The sequence below is a fragment of the Scardinius erythrophthalmus genome (assembly GCF_964197995.2).
Source record: "Scardinius erythrophthalmus genome assembly, chromosome: 23".
Taxonomy (NCBI): domain Eukaryota; kingdom Metazoa; phylum Chordata; class Actinopteri; order Cypriniformes; family Leuciscidae; genus Scardinius; species Scardinius erythrophthalmus.
Window position 1 is genome coordinate 5,832,107 of NC_138243.1, and position 21,898 is coordinate 5,854,004.

The following is a 21,898-nucleotide window of genomic DNA, read 5'->3' on the forward strand; positions in this document are numbered from 1 at the left end:
TTAAACGATTACAGAAATGTTACAGAAATTCATTTTAAGGTTTTAAAGTGTAGTCTTGTTATTGTGTTAAAATTGTAATTTTCAGTGTATGAAAACGTATGTAAACGTACGTGTTGTAGAACCACACTTAATGTAAAAATACACACATTTTCTCGTGAGATCACGTTGCAGAATTACTGCTAAACAAACCAATAGTGTAAATACAGTAAGAACCACTATCTTTAGAACAGGGGGTCAAATTATCTTTATTAGTACTGTATTAGTGGTAGTAAAACCATCATTATTGGCTTATTCTTGTCAATAAACTTAAATAATCAATAGGTGGCATAATTAATGAATATATATTTTTAACTTTAGAACAATGTGTCAAATTGTCTTTATTACACTATTTTAGCAATGAAAAGTTAAATCGCCTAAATATATAAAGTAATGAAATGTCACTTTGCACCTCATCCAAAATGATTTGCCCAGGAATTTCATTGAGATTAATGAGACCAAAGAATGCCAGTTAGATATTCAGAAGACAAATTATGTCTCAAGTTTAACCACTACATAGACATCAGAGCCAGTGGCAAATGTCAGAAGGACTGGCTGAGGTAAGGCTTTTCCAGTGGAGTACATGTGCGTACGCTGAGCGCCTGGTGATCGAATGGATCTCACAACTTTTCTGGATCAACTGGATCTCTTAAATTTTAAATTAGGCACACTCTTTATCAATAAACCACAGATTTGAGCTTTAAACAACGACATTCTTGCCTTAAAAACTCTTAATAATAACTTACCTGGGTTTTCTCCTCCGCTATTGACATTTGCTGGTAGGTGCGATATGCATTGCTGTCTCAAGTCCTCACAAGTCACCTCTCGATGCATCCTCGATAAAAGGGGCGGATTAAGAACACATCCGGGGATTTGAACTGTACTTGGCTGGATGTGAATTTGAACTTTGAATTGGAACAGTACTTGGGCAGTGACTGATGAAGTTTCACAAGTCCAGAAGAACACGAGTACAGACAAGAACGCAGATTGAGAAACAGCCTAGAGTACTGCACGTTCTTGTGTTCATTGGATAGGGCAGATATATCGATACTCGAAACCACTATTTGCAATACAGCGATTGGCATTGGCAAATTGGCATTTATGCGCTGCAAAAGTCTGAATGAAACAGTGCTGTATACTAATCAGAATGGAGCATTCTCACACAGATGAATCAATTGCCCTGTATATCAATAACAACTAAAGGGATTCTGTTAGAACAAACAGTATGCAAACAGCACACAACCTCATAGATTTAGGAAGAAACAAATACTTTTATTTGTTCAAGTGGTTTCAGGTTACACAAGCATATGCGCTAGTTATAATATTTACTTATGTTCTTATCAAGCACTAAATTATTTCCTTTAACAATCATGACAAACAGTGCTCTAATGTAAATAAATGAATGTCTTTAATGTCAACTGGTAGACTTGTCAAGTATGTGAGTACTTCAACTAGTGTATGAATGTACTTAAAGCTGAATCTATTGTAGGTGAAAACTCTTGTACTGCTTTACGATTAACATTTTAAAAATATATAACTAATTTCAATAAACAGTATAGCATATTTTCAACAATGATAAACATTATTACCTGCAGTAAACCTGCTAGACTTGATTCTTCATACATGGAAAAGGGTATTTTATACTTGCATGTAGTTAGTAAGTGTCATCAATGTGCATTCCATGCTTTGCACTGTTAATGAGCATAGTAATTGTATTGACTGTTTTGTATTAATTGTTTGCATCAGTTTGAAGCAGATCTCTCAGTCTATCATTAGCAAGGTTTACCATTTGGTCAAATGCCTTTAGAATGAGAACATCAACATCATCATCTGGGTCGATCTCCTCACTGTAGTTCTTCACTGGAAAGATGTGGTTCATTGGCACTCCGATCATGTCACTACACATCTGCATCTAAAGAACAAAAAGAATGATGATTCAACAAATATCAGACAAACCTAATATATATATATATATATATATATATATATATATATATATATATATATATATATATATATATATATATATATATATATATATATATATATATATATAAAATAATAATAATCACTTCCACAAAGTAAAACACATATAGGATGTTAAATGCACCTTCTCTCTGATCTTCTTGCTGGTGTAGATCTTCCTTAGGTCTTTACTCACCAGTGGACATGCTAAATCCACTTTAGTCATGACGATCACTTGAGGAATCCCTACAATGATAGTGATACATCTGTTATCTTTTTATAAGAAAAGAGTACATTTCCATTGTTTACAAATTATGTAAGACAAAAATATTTATTAAGATTTAATCTGGTTTACTACCGAATGGGAAAACTTTTTTTTATAATTTTTTTTTTCTAGACAAATAAATATGCTAATTTAAAATATTCCTAATGACACAATTGGACTTTGTGTTTGGAGGACATGTCATTGTACTGGGGAACATGCTGAACAATGAAGTTCAACAGATTTATAATTATTAACAAAATTATTCTAGAGAATCTTTCTTTACTAGGTTTGCATCCAATCAAATGAATAATCAAGGTTTTGCCAATAGTTGTTTTGAACAAGAATTAATTACAATAATAATTCCATGCAAACAGTTGTCAATGTTTTCTATTAATGTTACATCCCACCTCTGTACTGTACTCTTAAACTCTCCAGTGTCAGTAACCACATATTTAAAGGCCAGTCTTACCGTTTTCGCTGCATCTTGTGCGGATTATGCGCAATTTATCAGTAAGTTTTTCATCTAATGACTGGACTGAATTTGCATCCACAACGTAAACCAGGCAGAAAGCCTGATCAGAGAGCAAAGGGTCACTGATGTAATCTTCACTCTCATGACTGAGTGGCCCCTTTGGGTTGAACTAAGATTTAAAATGAAGACAAAATATATGAAAATGTCAGTTAGACTGTTAAATAATTTGTATTTGTACAATGTTTAATTTGTCTAATAAATGTGGTTTATTACTTTGTAGTCATTCTTGACATGTCCATATATGGCTTTGATGATATCTTCTGGCTGAGACCCACACATTACATTAGCTTCCAAACCCATTATGTCAATCAAGGAAAAAGGCAAATCATCATCTTCATTTCTGACACGGCATGTTTTAAGCTAAAAAAAAAAAAAAGCATTCAGGAGGATTCATAAATAATGTTGTATCCAAGTGACAAATTTAGACACAGCCATAATGCACATACTATTGTAACAGTGTGATTGTATCAATCGCATAACGAAGGAGTTCTAAGAAAATTGTTGGTAAACTGATAAACTGAAGCAAAACACAAATGAGATTAAGTAAATCTCTAGTAAACACAAACCACACAAATAATAAACAAGAACTGACCAAGAACGTCTCGGGTTACTATTGTAAACTTCCCTGATGGAGGGAACATCTTGGGTTACGGCTGTAACCCTTTTGTTCCCTGAGAAGGGAACAAGACGTAATCTGAGTCATAACAGTCATAACCCGAGACGTTCCTTTCGGGGGAACTCGCACTGCATCGAAGACGACACTTTGGAAAGGAAATACCCATTGCACCACACTGACTAGTGACTGTGTTAGTGTGAAGCTTGTATGGCACAATTCAGGACTTAAGGACTTTAAAACCCGGCGTGGAGGGCAGATCCAGGCTATAATACCTTATGAAAGTGTGTGGGGAGGCCCAGCCAGCACCATTGCAGACCTCTTGAAGGGAAACACCCGATAGTAGGGCTTTGGAGGACACCACCCCTCAGTCGAGTGGGCTTTTATCAGGAGAGGCGAAGGCAAACTACGCGCCTCATACGCTGAAGAAATAGCCTCCACAATCCACCTACTAATGGTATCCTTAGAGGCAGGGGAACCCTTCTTTAGCGACCCCGAAACACACATGCAGCTGGTCCGACTTCCTCCAGTCCGTGAACCTTCGTACATAGGCCTCCAAGGTCTGACAGGGCATAGTAAATGAAGCTATTCCTGATCAGCCGACACATGTGGTGGAGGATGAAAAGCCTGCAGGATAACTGACCGTGCCACATTAGATGGCACCTTGGGCACATAGCCTGGCCCAGGGTGGAGAATGGCACTTTACTCTTCCAGGAGCAAACTCAAGGCAAGAAGGAGCAGCAGATAGCACCTGCAGAGCCCCAACTCTCTTGAGGGACGTAATAGCTAGCAGGAAGGCCACTTTTGAAAGAGAGAAACTTCTCCGACACCTCGTCAATGGGTTCAAAGGGTGACAGGGATAATTACTGCCAGGTCCCAAACAGGAACCCTGGCTTGAACGAAGGACCTCATCCCCCGAGCAACTTATGAGTTAGTCACCCTCAGGGCCCAGACCTATAGCTTCCAAAGCTCTGGCTGAGGGTGGTGTATTGAGCCCTCGGCTTGGGATAGAAGGTCCCTCCTGATTGGAATCTGCCATGGTGGGCTTGCTAGAAAGCACTATGATGTCTGAGAACCAAACTCGGGATGGCCAGTAAGGGACTACCAGAAGTAGATTGACCCTGTGCCAACGGACCCTCTCTAAAACTCCCGTACCATGGGATCCAGTACCAGAGGAGCTGAATGTGTGAGGGAAAACCAAAGTGGACAGTGTGTGTTCTCGTGAGAGGTGAACATATCTACTTCAGCCTGGCTGAACTCCCTCCAGATTAACTCCACCTCCTTGGGATGGAGTCTTCATTCCCCAGGCCTCAGCCCCTGCCACAACAGGATGTCTGCACCACATTTTGGTCCCGGGGAATGAACATTGCTCTAAGTGGAAGTAGTTTGTCCTGGGACAACAGGAAAACCTGATGAGCAAGTCTGTACAAAGGGCAGACCCCGCTGATTTATATAAGAGACCACCAACGTATTGTCTGTTCGAACTAGAACATGATGCCCTCTGAGGTCTGGGAGGAAATGTTTTAGAGCCAGAAACACAACCAACATCTCCAGGCAATTGATGTGCCATGAAAGATGATGGTCCCTCCATAGACCTCTGGTGTAGCGGCCCTCCATGACCACTCCCTAGCCTGTAATCGATGTGTCCATAGTCACGATTTTCCTGGCCTAGCTTGATGCTGGTGACTGTTGTCAAGATCGTCTCTATACGAGCAGGAGACAACTGTGCCCGCATCGTAACTGAGTCCCATACTACCCCCAAGAATGTAGTTCTCTGTTGGGGAGACAGTGAACTCTTCTTGGCATTGAGTCTCAACCCCAAGGACCTTAGATGATGAAGAATGACATCTCCAAGAGGACTGCAATCTCCGCACGGAGAAAAGGGGTGTTTTTGTCTGCCACTGAGGTAAACAGGACACTGCTGAACCTGGCTGGGTGCCTACCGAACTGAATCGCATAGCTGAGTCTGACTGTCCGAATGAGCCAGCGTGAAGGGCTGGGAAGCACTAGCCAGGCTCCCAAGCTCTGTACGAGTGGCACCAAAGGGACAGCGTCCTGGAGTAGAGGCGGTGAGTGTGGTGCACATACCTGGCTCCGTGGGTCCTGTGAGGGCTGAGGAGGCAGTGCGTCCTCAAAGCGTGGGCTACCTGCCCAATGAGGCTATGGCCGAGAGTGAGGAAGCAGAGCATCGCTCACTGTCAGCACAGGCCCAGTATGGCCCAGAGGTTTAGAAAACGGCTCTTTTATTGAAAAAGGGACGGTGGCGGAACAGAAATAAAACGAAACACAGGATTCTCCACCCGATTCTTCAGCCAGGAACTAATCATCCAACCGCTAGGGCTCAGGACACGGTGGAGTGTTCCACTCGAGCCCAATGCCCACGGTGACCCGGGAAAGCATGGCCTTCAACTCTGAATCCGATTCAGAATGAGTCACAACCCCGAAGAGGGGCAGCTCAGCTTCCTCATCCTCTCCAGAGGACAAAAGGCAGCGATCTACATCAGATCCTTATCCGGAGCGCTGAATGAGATACATGGTGCCTCATGTGAGGGACCCGAGTAGAGAATATACTATAGCATGTGTCAAAAATGATTGATGGCCCTATAATTGATGTTGACCTCTTGACCTTTGGTGAACTCTTGATCTTGCCCCCTGCCCAAGCAATGACCTTAACCCCACCATGCCAGTGTCACCTTTGACCTTGGTTATAATTGGAATAATTGGATAATTGGATAATAGGAATGTCTGAGAATAATGTGTCCATTGATTAATGTTTGAACATTAACATGTTATAATGAAAGTCATGAGGGTTATTTTTGAGCTCTGACATGCAAGCATCAGCTCCCTCTCACCATTCACGTTCCAGAGCACAGGGGGATTGCTGGGGACAGTGGAAGTGAGAAAAAAGAGGTTTTCTAATAATGAAATTAAAATTGAACAGAACATATCATGAGGATGAATCATACACATACACACACACACACACACACACACACACACACACACACACACACACACACACACACACACACACACACACACACACACACACGCGTATATTTCACAAGATTTCACACTACCTACAGTATATTCTATATTCTATACAAGAATATAAATTAAATGATTATATTGTTCAATTTAAAAATAAACACCTTTTCTAAATTTAGTGATCCAATTATTTTAGTTTTAGATAAACAAAAATAAAATCATCTTACATTTTTAGAGAGTTGAAGAAGTAGCTCCCAACACATAGATGTCCATACAACGTATGAATGGTGGTAAAAAAAAAAAAAAAAACATATGCATAGGTGAATTTAGAAAGTAGCTAAGATGTATTTCATTTTGCTTTATTCATTCTCATTATTGAGGTAAAATTAAAACGTGATACAAATATTGCATAAAACCTGTCATTACCAAATTCAGGTGTGTTTAATAACTTCAATAGTTATTAAGCACCAGCTGATTTAAAGGCACACTGTGCAAGAATTGTACCTTAATATAACAGCTTCAAAGTCATTTCGGTGATAAACAAACTCATAGTAGGGCGAATCATCCTGGTAGTAAAGCTTGGGGGGACGCTGCTGGAAAAACCAGCAATGCAAGTTTGAGAGGAGCGCCCGACAAATCTTGCGAGAATCACAACTTGCTTTACGGCAACAACATCACACACATCAACAACATATGAAGTACGAAGACACTTGCACGCATTTCAGACGTGATTCTTAGAAGACTCGACGATGGAAAAAACAAAGAAAGTGCGGTCAGAAGAGTGTAGGAAAAGGAAAAGAGAATCTGACCGTGTCAGGCTTTCACTCGTTGGTGCGAGCTAAAAAGCAGCACTGGATGCAACAACGATGCTGACCTGTAGATCTTGTTGATGGACTAGTATGTAAATCGTCTCGGTTACGTATGTAACCCTCATTCCCTGAGTAGGGAACGGAGACGTTACATCGGATGACGACGAATGGGGTTTCGCTTAGAAAGCCTGTCATCTTCGAGTATATAAAACGAGCCAATGGCAATGAAATGCCATGGGTTTGCAGAATTTGCATAGCGTAAGTCCGCCCCACGTAGTGGGTATATAAGGAAGTACGCTGGCAACATGCAGATATGTCTTCGCTGAGGAGCCGAGACTGAACTCTGGCGTTCCAGCGTTCCAGCGGAAGTGGCAGGGAGACGTAACGTGAACCTACTCAGGGAACGAGGGTTACATACGTAACCGAGACGTCCCCTTTCGTAATCACTCCGAGTTACGTCGGATGACGGCGAATGGGGTTCCCAGTCTAATCACGCCACCTCGGCTGTCTTCCAGTGCCCTGCGTAAGTCTGAGCTCCCTGTCATGAGACTGGCACGGACGAAGGACTCCTACTTAACACAGGAATACCAAGGTACACTGGGAAGCATATCTCAGTGGAAATATGCAATTATGCCCAGCCCGAAGGGGGGGACTTGGAATACACATATGACCCCGGGGGGCTGCATATGGAGTATCACTGGGGTGTCCAGCCGCAGGTGGAATATTTCAACCCCAGGGGTGGCTTGCCGAGGGAAAGACACATGCTCAGAGAGGCTTACAGTGGAAATACACATGTGGGGGTCGCCCAGAGGGGGAACCATGCACATGTAGGCACCTAGCCAAGCGCGAAAGCAGTCGGTGGCATAACTCTGGCGTTGGCGTCGACAGTCCTGGAGACTCAGGGCTTATTAGGCTCACCTGAGGAAATATCGCACGTATCCCGTCCGTGGAGAGGAATGGCGAGCAAGCGAAGACACCTGAGCAGAATCTAGTACCGGCTAGTTGAAGAGAGTACATGAGAAGAAACTGGCTCCACTCGGAGATTATAGAATCTCGCGAATGTGTTGGGTGTCGCCCAGCCTGCAGCTCTGCAGATGTCTGTTAGCGAGGCGCCATGCGCTAGAGCCCAAGAGGATGCCACACTCCGGGTGGAGTGGGCCGTCACACCAAGGGGGCACGGTCGACCTTGCTGCTGGTAAGCCAAAGCAATGGCGTCCACTATCCAGTGAGACAACCTTTCCTTGGAGAGAGCCTTTCCCTTCAGCTTCCCACCATGACAGACAAAGAGCTGATCTGAGGTCCTGAAACACTGCGTTCTGTCTACGTAAGCACGGAGTGCGCGTACTGGACAGAGCAGTGCCAAGGCCGGATCTGCCTCCTCCGAGGGCAGCGCTTGCAGGTTCACCACCTGATCTCGAAAGGGAGTGGTGGGAACCTTGGGCACATATCCAGGCCGGGGTATCAGGAATACGTGAGAGTTAGCCGGTCCGAATTCCAGGCATGCTTCATCAACCAAAAATGCCTGCAGGTCCCCTACCCTCTTGATGGAGGCCAATGCAACCAGGAGCGCTGTCTTCACTGACAGGAACTTAAGCTCCACTGATTGCAGAGGCTCAATGGGAGCACTCTGCAGGGCAGTTAGTACCACTGAGAGGTCCCAAGAGGGAATGAGAGGAGGGCAAGGAGGATTCAGTCTCCTCGCTCCTCTCAGAAACCTGATGATCAGGTCGTGCTTTCCAGCGGACTTACCTTCAACTGCGTCGTGATGTGCAGCAATGGCGGCAACATACACTTTCAGGGTGGAGGGAGACAGCTTTCGCTCCAGCCCTTCTTGCAGGAAGGAAAGCACGACACTGATCGGGCATTTCGTGGGTTCTTGTTGTTTAGAAGAACACCAGTTGACGAAGAGGTTCCACTTCAACGCATAGGCATGTCTCGTGGACAATGCTCTAGCGGAAGTGATGGTAGCCACCACCGCTGGTGGTAGGGCACTCAAACCTGCCTCCTCCCGTCCAGGAGCCACACGTGGAGGTTCCAAAGATCGGGACGAGGGTGCCATAGGGTGCCCAGTCCCTGAGAAAGCAGGTCTTTCCTCAGGGGGATAGGCCAGGGAGGTGCTGTCGCGAGGAGAACTAGTTCCGGGAACCAGGTGCGGTTGTGCCAATACGGGGCAACCAAAGTGACCTGCTCCTCGTCCTCCCTGATCTTGCACAAGGTCTGCGCAAGAAGGCTCACTGGAGGAAACGCATACTTACGGAGGCCCCGCGGCCAGCTGTGCACCAGTGCATCCGTGCTGAGCGTGCCCTCGGTCAGGGAATAAAACAGGTCGCAGTGGGACGAGTCGTGGGAGGCAAACAGATCTACCTGTGCGTCCCCGAACTGATCCCAAATCAGCTGAACCGCTGGGATGGAGTCTCCATTCTCTAGGGAGAGGCCGAAGCCGAGACAGCTCGTCGGTCGCACGGTTCAGGTCTCCCGGGTTATAAATGGCTCCATATGAGGAGGTGGCGGGCGAGTTGCAACATGTGGCGGGAGCGCAGACCACCTTGTTGGTTGATGTACGCTACTGTCGCGGTATTGTCTGATCGGACTAGTACGTGACGGCCCCTGAGCAACGCACGGAAGCGGTGCAGGGCAAGACGTAAAGCCAGCAACTCGAGGCAATTGCCAGCAACTCGAGGCCGAACAACTTTAGCACTCTTAAGTTATACGCCAGCCCAACAGGAAGTCAGCTATTATGGGTTGTTTGGAGAACGCTTGCTGTGGAATTTGAAACACTCCTCCTAGAGAATTAATTCAATCCCCATCAAACTCGGTGTGCATGAAGTCAAGACATTGAGGATGCTAAATTGCGGACGGATTTTTGATATCTCGAATGGTTTGGTCGTGGCGAGGAAACGAATTTATGGCAAGAAAAGAGAAACACGAAGTGTTATAACTTCTGCATACATTAACTGATCTTGATGAAACTTCAGCAGTGTGTTCGTGGTAAGAGGCCGATCAGATGGTTGTAATTATTGTGAGTCAAAGTTATAGCGCCACCAACTGGCAGCAGGAAGTGTGTCACTTTCAAAATGCTTTTGGCAAAAGTGGGGGGGTTAGTTTTACCAACAGTTGCAAAAATCAGTATGTATATTGGACTCATCGAGCCGGACAACTTTCTAATTTACAGTCATTAGCTCTGACCAACAGGAAGTCAGATATTTTGGTTTGAATGTGGATTTCTTTGCAAAATCAGCCTCTGAATTTTTACCCACTCCTCTTAAGTGGTTTATTTTATTCCCACCAAACTTTTTCAACATGATGAAAATACATTAAAGATGCTAAATTGTAAACAGATAACAAATATCTCAAATGGTTTTGCTATGGCGAGGGATTAAAGTAATATCAAAAAAGGAAACACTAAAAACCTCCTATCTTCTAAAAATGTAATTATACACCATTTATTTCTATATAAAATTATACAAATATCAGAACTAAACCCATTTTATTCTTTTTTATTTTTTATTTAATAATTGTTTAAGTTAAAAAACATCAAGAATGTTTTTTTAGTTTTTTTAAATAATTTAGTGCTATACTGCCCTCTTGTGTTCAAAGTCAGGTAGGCCTATTGTATCTATATAAAAATATACTAGGTATGTGACCGGATTTTACCACCGGTTAATCAACGTGTGACACCGCTGGGGGCTTTTGAATTGCTAACTTAAAAACGAAAGTAAAATATGTTTGTCCGCACTGACATGGATAATGGTGCAGAACGAGCGTTTTCAATTAATTCCTATGGAAATAGGAATGAACTAAAAAACGTTCGCTCTTCTCTATATAATGTATATATATATATATATATATATTTTTTTTTTTTTTTTTTTGTTACATATATATATATATATATAAAATATATAAAAATAATATATATATATATATATATATATATATATATATATATATATATAGCTGCGAGCAGCGATGGAGGGCCCAAGCCGGTGACACCGCCACCCCGGTGGCAGTGCCACTGGCTTGGGCCCGCAATCGCTGCTCGCAGCTATATTTTTTATTTTTGTTTATCTAAAACTAAAATAATATGATCAGTAAATTTAGAAAAGGTGTTTATAATATAATACATTATAATCATTTCATTTCTATTCTTTTAAAAGAACAGTATGTTTTTTCAACTTTTCAACTGTAGGTAGTGTGAAATCTTGTGAAATATATGTTTGTGTGTGTGTGTGTGTGTGTGTGTGTGTGTGTGTGTACGTATGATTCATCCTCATGATATGTTTTGGTCAATTTCATTATTAGAAAACCTCTTTTTTTTCTCTTCCACTGTCCCCAGCAATCCCCCTGTGCTCTGAGACGTGAAGGGTGAGAGGGAGCTGATGCTTGCATGTCAGAGCTCAAAAATAACCCTCATGACTTCCATTATAACATGTCAAAGTTCAAACATTAATCAATGGACACATTATTCTCAGACATTCCTATTATCCAATTATTCCAATTATCCAATTATTCCAATTATAACCAAAGTCAAAGGTGACACTGGCATGGAGGGGTCAAGGTCATTGCTAGGGCAGGGGGCGTGGCAAGGTCAAGAGTTCACCAAAGGTCAAGAGGTCAACATCAATTATAGGGCCATCCATAATTTTTGACACATGCTATAGTATATTCACTACTGATCCGCACCAACATTCAGCAACTCGACGGCTCTAAGAAGCCAGAAAGTAAACAGAAAGGAAAAACATGGACAAATGGAAACATAATTATCGAAGTATCAAACTAAAAGTCAACAGAAACATAATTGTGACAACTATGGGTCAACTAGAGATTTCTATGTTACTGAGAAAATAAAAACTTGATACATTTTATTGTTTTTTTTTTGTTTTGTTTTTTACTGTATATGTGCAATATTATTTAAAAAAATAATACTTACATTTGTGGTAAAACTGTGACTAGCACCACTACTTGAATTAGCTATTGTGCTACATGTGATCCGTTCTTGGAAAACGCTGTTGACAGAATTAATAAAACTGGACTTCCCTCCTCCAATCTGTCCAGCTACAAGGATCCTGATGACTTTTACATCTGGATTTCTCACAGAGAACCTTTCTAGGCGTTTCTTCAGCTTTTCTTTTTGTCTATGCAAGTACAAGAAACAAAATACTTTAAAGAAAGGAACTTCAGAAAAAAACTGCTGATTTGTCATATATCGCACATTCAAGTCTCATTTGGTCACACCTTTATTTAGATTTTTATTTAGCCAATGACTTAGGCCCTGTCCCAAATCGCGCACTTCATGTGGACTTTCGGTCTCGTGGACTTGAATTGCGCGTGCTCGCCGAGTCTACGAGTCCGTAGACCGTCCCATTCAGCATTTTAACGCTCTGAAGTGCGCTCAGCAGCGCCCCCTTTGTACCCTTGAAGCGGTCTTCCGCGAAGCCCACATAGAAGCAGGCTTCACGCACTTTAACTACCCAGGAATCCTTGCGAAAGGCCAATCAGACAGCGGATGGGAGGAGATTTCGCTCAGGGATAATTTTTGACATGGCTGAGAAGAAAATATTACGGTTTTTATTACCTAGATGTATATTTTACTAGTTGTTACCTACAGTTTATACAAACATTATGGTCATCGACCAGTGGTTGATGTCTCAAACATAATAATAGTGTGTTGAATAATACGATCACATTATAATTCATTAAATAAATAGAACCGAATGTCGGGGCTTTACTGAGTCATATGTAAACATAGTATGAATATTGAAACCTGTAAATTCATCTGAAACTCATGCACATTTTCATTATGTGTTAAAATTATAATCTTAGTTCAAATGGAACATTATGTATTATTATGCAGCTAGCTACAACTGTATACATCTTTTAAATAAGCATGATGTATCTATTGTCTAATGCCCAGGTGGCATCCACAATATAAAAATATAGAACTGTAAAATTAGGCTGTGTTGACATGGAGATAAGACGTCGGAGTGCAAAAACGTGATTTCTCCTGTCCAACAACAACCAGACCGTTATTTCCGGCGGGACGATCGAGTCTGTCCCAAACATACCTCTCAATGCGCCCTCGTGGACTCACGCCAAGGGCCCTATAGGTCTGCACTACATGACGTCACCAAAGTGTGGACTCTGAGGAAGTCCACAAGTCCGGAGTGTGCCATTTGGGACAGGGCCTTAGTGTGTTTGGCAATATAAAAATAATGAGCTCTTTCTGAAATCTTTAAAACAGTACATTATGTTGGTAAACAATATAGTGTTGATTCTAGTCACTGGAATCTCCTAATAATAGGAAACATTAAAGGCCACCATTATTGATAAAATTATGCATTTGTTATTATTGCTATAATGTCTGTTGTTATTTATTGTGTTAATATATTTCCATATCCAATTATTTTTTGCTATGGAAGTCATACCATCACCCTTTTATAAATATATTTATATCTATTCATGGAAATAAGACAAATAGGCAACATTATATTCTACATAGCATGAATCTTATATGGTAAACTTACCCCCAGTCAAATCTCCTCCATGGTGTTTCCAATTCTACATACAGTATATAAACAGAAAATATGATTATCTATGATGTGTCCCCTGTCAGAATACAAATCATATAATACTGCAAAATTATGCCAAAAATATATGTAAATCATTTCCTAATTCACCTGGATCAGGTTTTGGATCAGGGTTTGGATCCGGTTTTGAAGGTTCGCCTCCCATTGTCTGCTGTTTTTCTCAGAAGAATGGTCACTTCACGTTTTTCAGTCAGTCTGCAGCCCAGTGTGGACGCTTACATCACGGTGCCCGTATATATAGCCTACTGTTCCTTTTTAACTTTCACTTTCAATTTTACACACAATACTGGGAAAACATTCAAATGCATATTGAATTAATTGATTTACCACATAATTTATTTTGTAAAAGCAGAATATTTAAAGGCATTTTGTTTTAATTAACCTAAAAATAATTGTCTGATATACATCATCAGTACAAAGTGAAATATTTATAAAGTCCTAACAGGATGGAAAGAGTTAAAATTGATGTAATTCCAGTCTCCATTTCTAGGAAACAGAAACTAAAAGTGATTTGAAAGTGCTGTATCATTCTAGGGAGGGGGAGCCAAGATAGCACAGGCAAAAACCTACAGAATTTTTTTTTTCTCAAAACAATACTTAATACATGATTATGAATATAAACACAGATTGGAGACAAATAAAAAAAGCAAAAAAAAAAAAAACGTTTTCACATCAGCCACATCACCCTGTAGCCCAAGCAGGGGCGTAGCACAAGATCCCGGGCCCTATGCATAGGCAGTCCTGATGGGCCCCCATGTTCCTCAATTTGTATATATAACTCCCAGTGTAGGCTATAAAATTGCTAATTATTGCTAATTTTTTAGATATTATAGCCTATTAATTTAAAATTTAACAGGTTTCAATTTAGGCTATTATAATGGTGTGTTGTATGCAAACAACAGTGTTAGTGTAGGCCTACAGTTTATTTATTTAGCCTTTACCTCAGATTACATGTATAACCAAATTATCATCTGAAAGTGTATGTTCTGCTCTTTCAATGGGTTTTCTCAGTTCATTTTTAGCTTTAAAGGGACACTTCACCCATTTGCATTAATCTTTGCATTGTTAGAAACCCAGTCATACTATTGAATGGTCGTGCAATACTCTCTCATTTTCCCCTGAGACGGGAGAAATCCGTTATTTACCTCTTACACTTCCTCCTACAATGACGCAAAAATCGTCATTTTGCGTCATTGTAGGAGGAAGTGTGAGAGGGGGGGATTTCTGTTGAGACTACAACACTCGTTCCTCATCTTTCCCAGGGGGCGGGACCCGCTCACGCTACAGACCTATTACAGATCAGTGGGTGGGACTTTACTCTCTGAAACTGAAAGCAATATCCTCCATCTTGTTTGAAGCTAAGCTAACAGGCGCTGTGGAGACAGATGTACAGTTATGACAATAGAGGAGGAGATTACTCAATATGATATAGAAGAAGAGGATTTCGGAAGTCTGATGCTTGAATCAGGTGTTTGTGGCTACCTTTACAAGCCGCATTATAGCGAAGAGCAGCCGAGGCAGAAGACCTGCCTGCCGCGGACGAGGAGCCCGGACTGGCTCGAGTTAGGGCGGACTGGTGGTGCCGGTGATCTCACTATGCAGCTACGAACCGCTACGAACACAGAGATAGAGTCCGTCTGCGGCAAAGAATTTCAACGATGACAATTTCTCCTGGACGAAATCTCTGAATCAGACGAGGACACGGACGTTTGTGTTGTGAACTATCCTAGTTTCGCACCGCATATGTTCTGACTGAACATCCAGGTACCATGCAATAATTCACCTTTTCGAAAGAAATACAAACGAGGAGTAATGCACTAATGAGTTCACCAACTAACTAGACATTTTGTGTGAACGTGAAATGAATTTCAAGCTCTGGTGGTAGCTAGCCTTGTAGACGGAAGAGTGATTTCTCTTATAGGCAGATATGCGCTTTCTGGATAAGTGGGAGTGGCTTGCGGAGCTGTGTAATGTGGTGCATTGTGGGAGTTGTTGTCTTTCATACAAATGCGTCCTGAAGTTATTTTTTGTCTTTCCTCGGTCACAAAGGCACCAAATTCAAAATTTATTTTACATTTCGACTACATATATGACCCACTTTAAATTAAAAACAATGTTCAAATGGGTGAAATGCCCCTTTAACGATCGCGGAGATCAGACATCCCAAGTCAAGTCAAGTCAAGTTTATTTATATAGCACTTTTCACAACCTAGGTTGTATCAAAGCAGCTTCACAGTAATAAATTAAAACAATACATCAATGTTTGTTTCTAGTGGAACGTCCACGTTTGGTAATGCTGATCAATAGTATCGTTGATTGATTAATTAAATTAAATATCCCCAAATATCCCCAACTGAGCAAGCCAAAGGCAACTAGCCAACTTAGTCCACTGTTTCTCCCCTTCCCGCATGAAGGTTGTTCTCCGTGGGATGGTAGTCTGGGCATTTAGAGGCGTGGCGTTGGTGGTTACCCTCTTGTTCTCAAGTTCGGCAGCCAAGCACCTCAGCACTTGGTTGTGGCGCCAGGTGTACCTTCCTTGAGTTAGGCTGGTCTTGCAACCCACCAGGATGTGTCTGAGGGTTGCTGGGGCTGCACACAGGGGACAGGCTGGGTCCTCTCCATACCAGAGATGTAGGTTGGTTGGGGAGGGCAGGACATCGTAAGTGGCTCTAATGATGAAACTTACCTATTAGCCTCCATGCCCCACATCTCACTCCATGTGATTTTTCTCCTCTCCACGCCATCCCACTTCATCCAGTGGCCTTGCTGGGCTTGGGAGACAGCCTTGGCACACCTGGCTGCTTCCTCCTGGTGGCGCACCTCCTCCACCACCATGTGCCGCCGTTCGGTTGGAGTAGCCTTTTGCCATGTGGGTGTTGCTGCTTCCAATCCAAGGCCCCCTCTGCCATGTTGGACATGCCCCACTATATCCCGCTGTCTGAGGGAAGCCTTTGCTGCCGCAACTGTTGCCGACGGCTTCCATTTCCTCCCCGTTGCTAGGGTAGGAGCAGCACCTCTGACGACTGGATCCCGGGATTCTGTCAGAGTCATTTCCAGCCTTGATTTGGCACATTTGTACTCCTCCACCAGGCTTGAGATTGGCAGGGAGAGGGCTCCGTTGCCATACAGGCCAATGCTGGTAAGACATCTCGGCAGTCCAAGCCACTTCCTCACTTGTGCATTCACTAATCTCTCCAGTCGAATGGCATGGGATAGCGTGACCTCATAGATATGGCCACATGAGACGGGGCAGCAGCCCAAACTGAAAGCACCACAGCTTCAGCTTCCCTGGAAGAGCAGTGTTGTTGATCATCTTGAGGCCGCTGATTGTATCCTGCCTGAGTTGCTCCACCTGCTTCAAGTCTTTAAGTTCTGCGCTATACCAGCGGCCGAGGCTTTTGATGGGCTTCTCCAGAACTGTTGGTATTGGCTCGTTGTTGACCTGGAACCTCTCATTGGTAAGCTGCCCCTTGAAAATGGAGATACTGCGGGATTTGCTGGGTTTAATCTCCATTCTTGCCCATTTGATGTTTCCCTGGAGTTTATCCAACAGGCGTTTGGTGCATGCATTTGTTGTTGTTATTGTCGTCATGTCGTCCATGTACGCCCTGATTGGACGCAGCCCGCTCTTCAACCGCTCCCCTCCTACCACCCATCGGGATGCTCAAATAATGAGCTCCATCGCCATGGTAAACGCCAGTGGAGAGATAGTGCAGCCCGCCATTATACCTATCTCGTAGTGCTGCCAGGCAGTTGTACTGGCCTGTGCTGTCACACAGAATTGAAGGTCCTGGAAATAGGCTTTGACCAGCCTTGTGATACCCTCTGGGACTTGGAAGAACTTGAACGCAGTCCACAGAATTTCATGCGGCACTGACCCAAAGGCATTGGCAAGATCCAAAAAAAAAACACATGCAGGTCTTTCTTCTCCTTCTTGGCTGTCTGTATCTGGTGCCAGATGACATTTGTGTGTTCCAGGCATCCTGAGAATCCACTTATCCCTGCCTTCTGCACTGAGGTGTCGACAAAGTTGTTCTTCTGCATGAACACAGAGAGCCTCTGGGCCACAACACTGAAAAAAATCTTTCCTTCCACATTCAGGAGGCTGATCTGGCGGAACTGATCGATGGTTGAGGAATTCTTTTCTTTGGGAATCAGGATCCCTCCTGCCTGTCGCCATGCCTTTGGTATAATTCCTTTTTCCCATGCCACTTTCATGAGCTTCCAGAGGTACTTCAAGACGCCTGGCGCGTTCTTATAGAGCCTATATGGAACGCCATTGGGCCCAGGGGCTGAGGCTGTTCTTGCCCGCTTTACTGTGCTCTCCACTTCGCTCCAAGTAGGAGGTCTTGCTTCCAGCTGGTGCTCGGGTGGTTGAATTGGCGGCATATCATCCGGGATGCTGGCTGGCACATGCCTCTGATTGTCAGAGTAGGTCTTCCTCAGGTGCTTCTCTAGTTCCCTTATGGGTACTTTGAGGGTCCCAGTTTTCTCCTTGACAAAGAGGTCTTTGACAAACTTGTAGGGATCTCTGTAGAAGGCAGTCCTCATTCGTTCCTTCTTCTTATGTTGCTTTCTAAGGCATTCTGCTCTTCGCAGTGTTGCAATATGCTGCTTGATGTCACCCTGTAGTGCCTCAAGTCCTTTCCTTTCCACTTCTGTGGCCTTCCTCCATTGTTTTCTCAGGTTCCCTCTTTCTTTCACCAGTCGCTCAATCTCTTGTTGTCTCCTGGACTTGAGCTTGACTGATGGGTTCTTCTGCATCCCAAGGTTTGGGGTTGTACTTTTCACCCCAAATCTCACTGCTCCATAGCTGTAAATGATCTCTCCGATCTTGTCCAGCTTTCTTTCCACGCACCCTTTCAGACCTTCTAAAAGATGGACGAGGTCTGTGTCTGTGGTTTCCCACTCCTTTTTCTGGCAGGATTTAGGCCACAAGATTTGAGGCTTCCGTCCATTCATCTTCCTCTCTACTGCTGTCCGTGGCTGGATGGGCTCTGGACTAATGTCCGTTGGTGGCTCTGTGCTTGGTTGAGCTTCGTCTGGGGTTCTGATACCCTGTGGACTGTGGTGAATATCCTGCCACTGGGCTTTACTCGACTGATTTGCCCTACCTCTGAAGAAGTAGTGGTCAATGCGAGGCCCCTCGCTAGGCTCTCTCAGGCACTTTTTTCTGCCTTGGTGGATCTTGAGACCCTTCTCTGTTGTTATCTTTTTCCAGCCACAGATGCAGCTTTGAAGCTTGTGTCCTGCCAGTGCTGTTACTCCATCAACTCCCATGCTGAACATTTGATTCATTGTCGTTTCCATTCCAGGGTCTGTTACCGTGTGATCCACCGACGAGTCATCTTCCGTCCCCGCTCTCGCAGACTCAAGGGGTATTTTTCCTTTTGAACTTTTCGTAGCCATAGCTGGGTGGATCCAAGCCACTATGTAGTGCAAGGCTCCTGCTAACACGGGTAGCTAACCCGTGCCAGCCCCGTTGGGGTCTGTTCCCTCCTGCCAGCAGTCTCTTCAGGCCGTCACCAGGTCTTTCCCGGGTTGTCAGCTGCCCTTTCGCAGCAGTCACTGGTTTTGACACCAGATATCATGATTCTTACTAGGACTGGTTGTTAAAGATCCCTAACTTTCAGCACAACAATTGAATGGGGATGTCATCTTGGGTGGGGTGAAATTTGGCACAGAACTCATGGTGCCACCAGTGCGACACATCTTCAGTTGTGTGCCCGACCTCATTGAGTGGTCGGGCACACAATCACAAGACACCCTCTGCCGGGGTTGGCCCACCACAGGTTGATCAGACCCGGGTGTGTGTTGCACGGTTGTGGCACCATGCGATAATTTGGCAGCCCATGTTGCGTCCCTACGTTTCAGCCACAGCCAGTGACTGCTCCGTTCCGCTGCAGTGGCAAGTTCTTTGATTGCCCTCCGTTGGGACTGCCCTCTGATCCCTACTTCCTTCAAGAGCCTTGTGGTAGAACTGGCTACAAAACCCTGCATCCCACCTCCACTGGCCACACCTTCACATTCCAGCCCCGCCCCTCTGCTTCAGCTGCTAAGTTGGCATATCGCAGCCTCTTCCGTTCGAATGCCTCGTCGATGGCATCCTCCCATGGGACAGTCATTTCAACGATGAAGACACGCCGGCAGGACTTGGACCAGAGGACAAGGTCTGGGTGCAGGTTGGTTGCTGCAATTTCGGGTGGGAAGGTGAGCCTCTGGTTAAGGTCTACCCGCATTTCCCAATCCCGGGCTGCGTTCAGTGGGCCAGAGTTTGGGAGTGATGGCTTAGTCCACTGTTTCTCCCCTTCCCGCATGAAGGTTGTTCTCCGAGGGATGGTAGTCTGGGCATTTAGAGGCGTGGCATTGGTGGTTACCCTCTTGGTCTCAAGTTCGTCAGCCAAGCACCTCAGCATTTGGTTGTGGCGCCAGGTGTACCTTCCTTGAGTTAGGCTGGTCTTGCAACCCACCAGGATGTGTTTGAGGGTTGCTGGGGCTGCACACAGGGGACAGGCTGGGTCCTCTCCATACCAGAGATGTAGGTTGGTTGGGGAGGGCAGGACATCATAAGTGGCTCTAATGATGAAACTTAGCCTATTAGCCTCCATGCCCCACATCTCACTCCATGTGGTTTTTCTCCTCTCCACGCCATCCCACTTCATCCAGCGGCCTTGCTGGGCTTGGGAGACAGCCTTGGCACACCTGTCTGCTTCCTCCTGGTGGCGCACGATGTAAGAAAAAAATCCCTATTATCTTTAGCTTTGGCTACCGTATATAGACCGCCAGGGCCTTACGCTGATTTCCTAAAATAGTTTGCAGATTTTCTCTCAGATCTATTGGTCAACGTCGATAAAGCATTAATTGTTGGAGATTTTAACATACACGTAGATAATTCAAATGATGCATTAGGGACTGCGTTTACAGATTTATTAAACTCCTTTGGGGTCAAGCAAAACGTCACTGGTCCCACTCATCGTCTTAATCATACACTCGATTTAATTATATCACATGGAACCGATCCAATTATAGATATAGATATTATACCGCAACGTGATGATGTTACTGACCATTACATGGTAACTTGCATATTACGTACTGCTGTAATATGTCATGCTGCGCCACGTTATCGACCAGGCAGAACAATCCTCCCATCTACCATAGATAATTTCTCAAATTGTTTATCCGATCTGTCTCTGCTGCTGCCTGAACCCAAATAAAAAGAGATGAACTAGAAGAACTAACTAGCACTTTGAGCACCATTCTCTCCAGAACATTGGATACCCGTTAAATTAAAAAAAGGTCAGAGAGAAAATTAAAGCACCATGGTACAACAATACTACGCATGTTCTAAAGAGAGAAACCCGTAATTTAGAGCGTAAATGGAAACAAACTAATTCAGAGGTCTTTATAGTCGAGTCCCAAAATAGATAAATAGCCCTGGATAAGATGCAGTAGGCATTTTTGAGGAAAAGTACTTCAAGTCTTGTTTCTATATGATTTTTAGGTGCTGAATCCATTTCTGCCATATAACAATTTGTAAACATCACTGTTTTGGAATAAACAATAAAAACAAAATGGCTGCCAAAATTTATTGCAGTTTAAACATTAGAACTAAACTATGCATTCTCAGAATATTTAAACATGTAAACAATGAAAAAACAACATTAACATGAAAGGGACAGTTTTTAATGGCTGCTGGAATTATGCCAAGGTACCAAGGTACACTGGGAAGCATATATCAGTGGAAATATGCAATTATGCCCAGCCCGAAGGGGGGGACTTGGAATACACATGACCCCAGGGGGCTGCATATTGAGAATCACTGGGGTGTCCAGCCACAGGTGGAATATTTCAAACCCAGGGGTGGCAAGGTGGCTTGCCGAGGGAAAGATACATGCTCAGAGAGGCTTACAGTGGAATACACACGTGGGGGTCGCCCAGAGGCCGTGTTAGGTGTCGCCCAGAGGCCGTGTTAGGTGTCGCCCAGCCTGCAGCTCTACAGATGTCTGTTAGCGAGGCGCCATGCGCTAGAGCCCAAGAGGATGCCACACCAAGGGGGCATGGTCAACCTTGCTGCTGGTAAGCCAAAGGAATGGCGTCCACTAT

At 43.8% G+C, this 21,898-nt stretch overlaps 1 protein-coding gene across 1 annotated transcript; it reads right to left on the reverse strand.

The window, feature by feature from the left end:
• Positions 1–1,284: 1,284 nt before the first annotated feature.
• ifi44d (interferon-induced protein 44d) lies at positions 1,285–14,002 on the reverse strand. Its single transcript, XM_081354167.1, has 7 exons — positions 13,883–14,002; positions 13,730–13,763; positions 12,136–12,340; positions 3,012–3,158; positions 2,736–2,907; positions 2,147–2,247; positions 1,285–1,948 (listed from the first exon to the last, which is right to left on the reverse strand). The coding sequence occupies exons 1-7, from the start codon at positions 13,935–13,937 to the stop codon at positions 1,766–1,768; spliced, it is 897 nt and encodes a 298-aa protein (XP_081210293.1). The 5' UTR covers positions 13,938–14,002; the 3' UTR covers positions 1,285–1,765.
• Between the last annotated feature and the right edge of the window lie 7,896 nt (positions 14,003–21,898).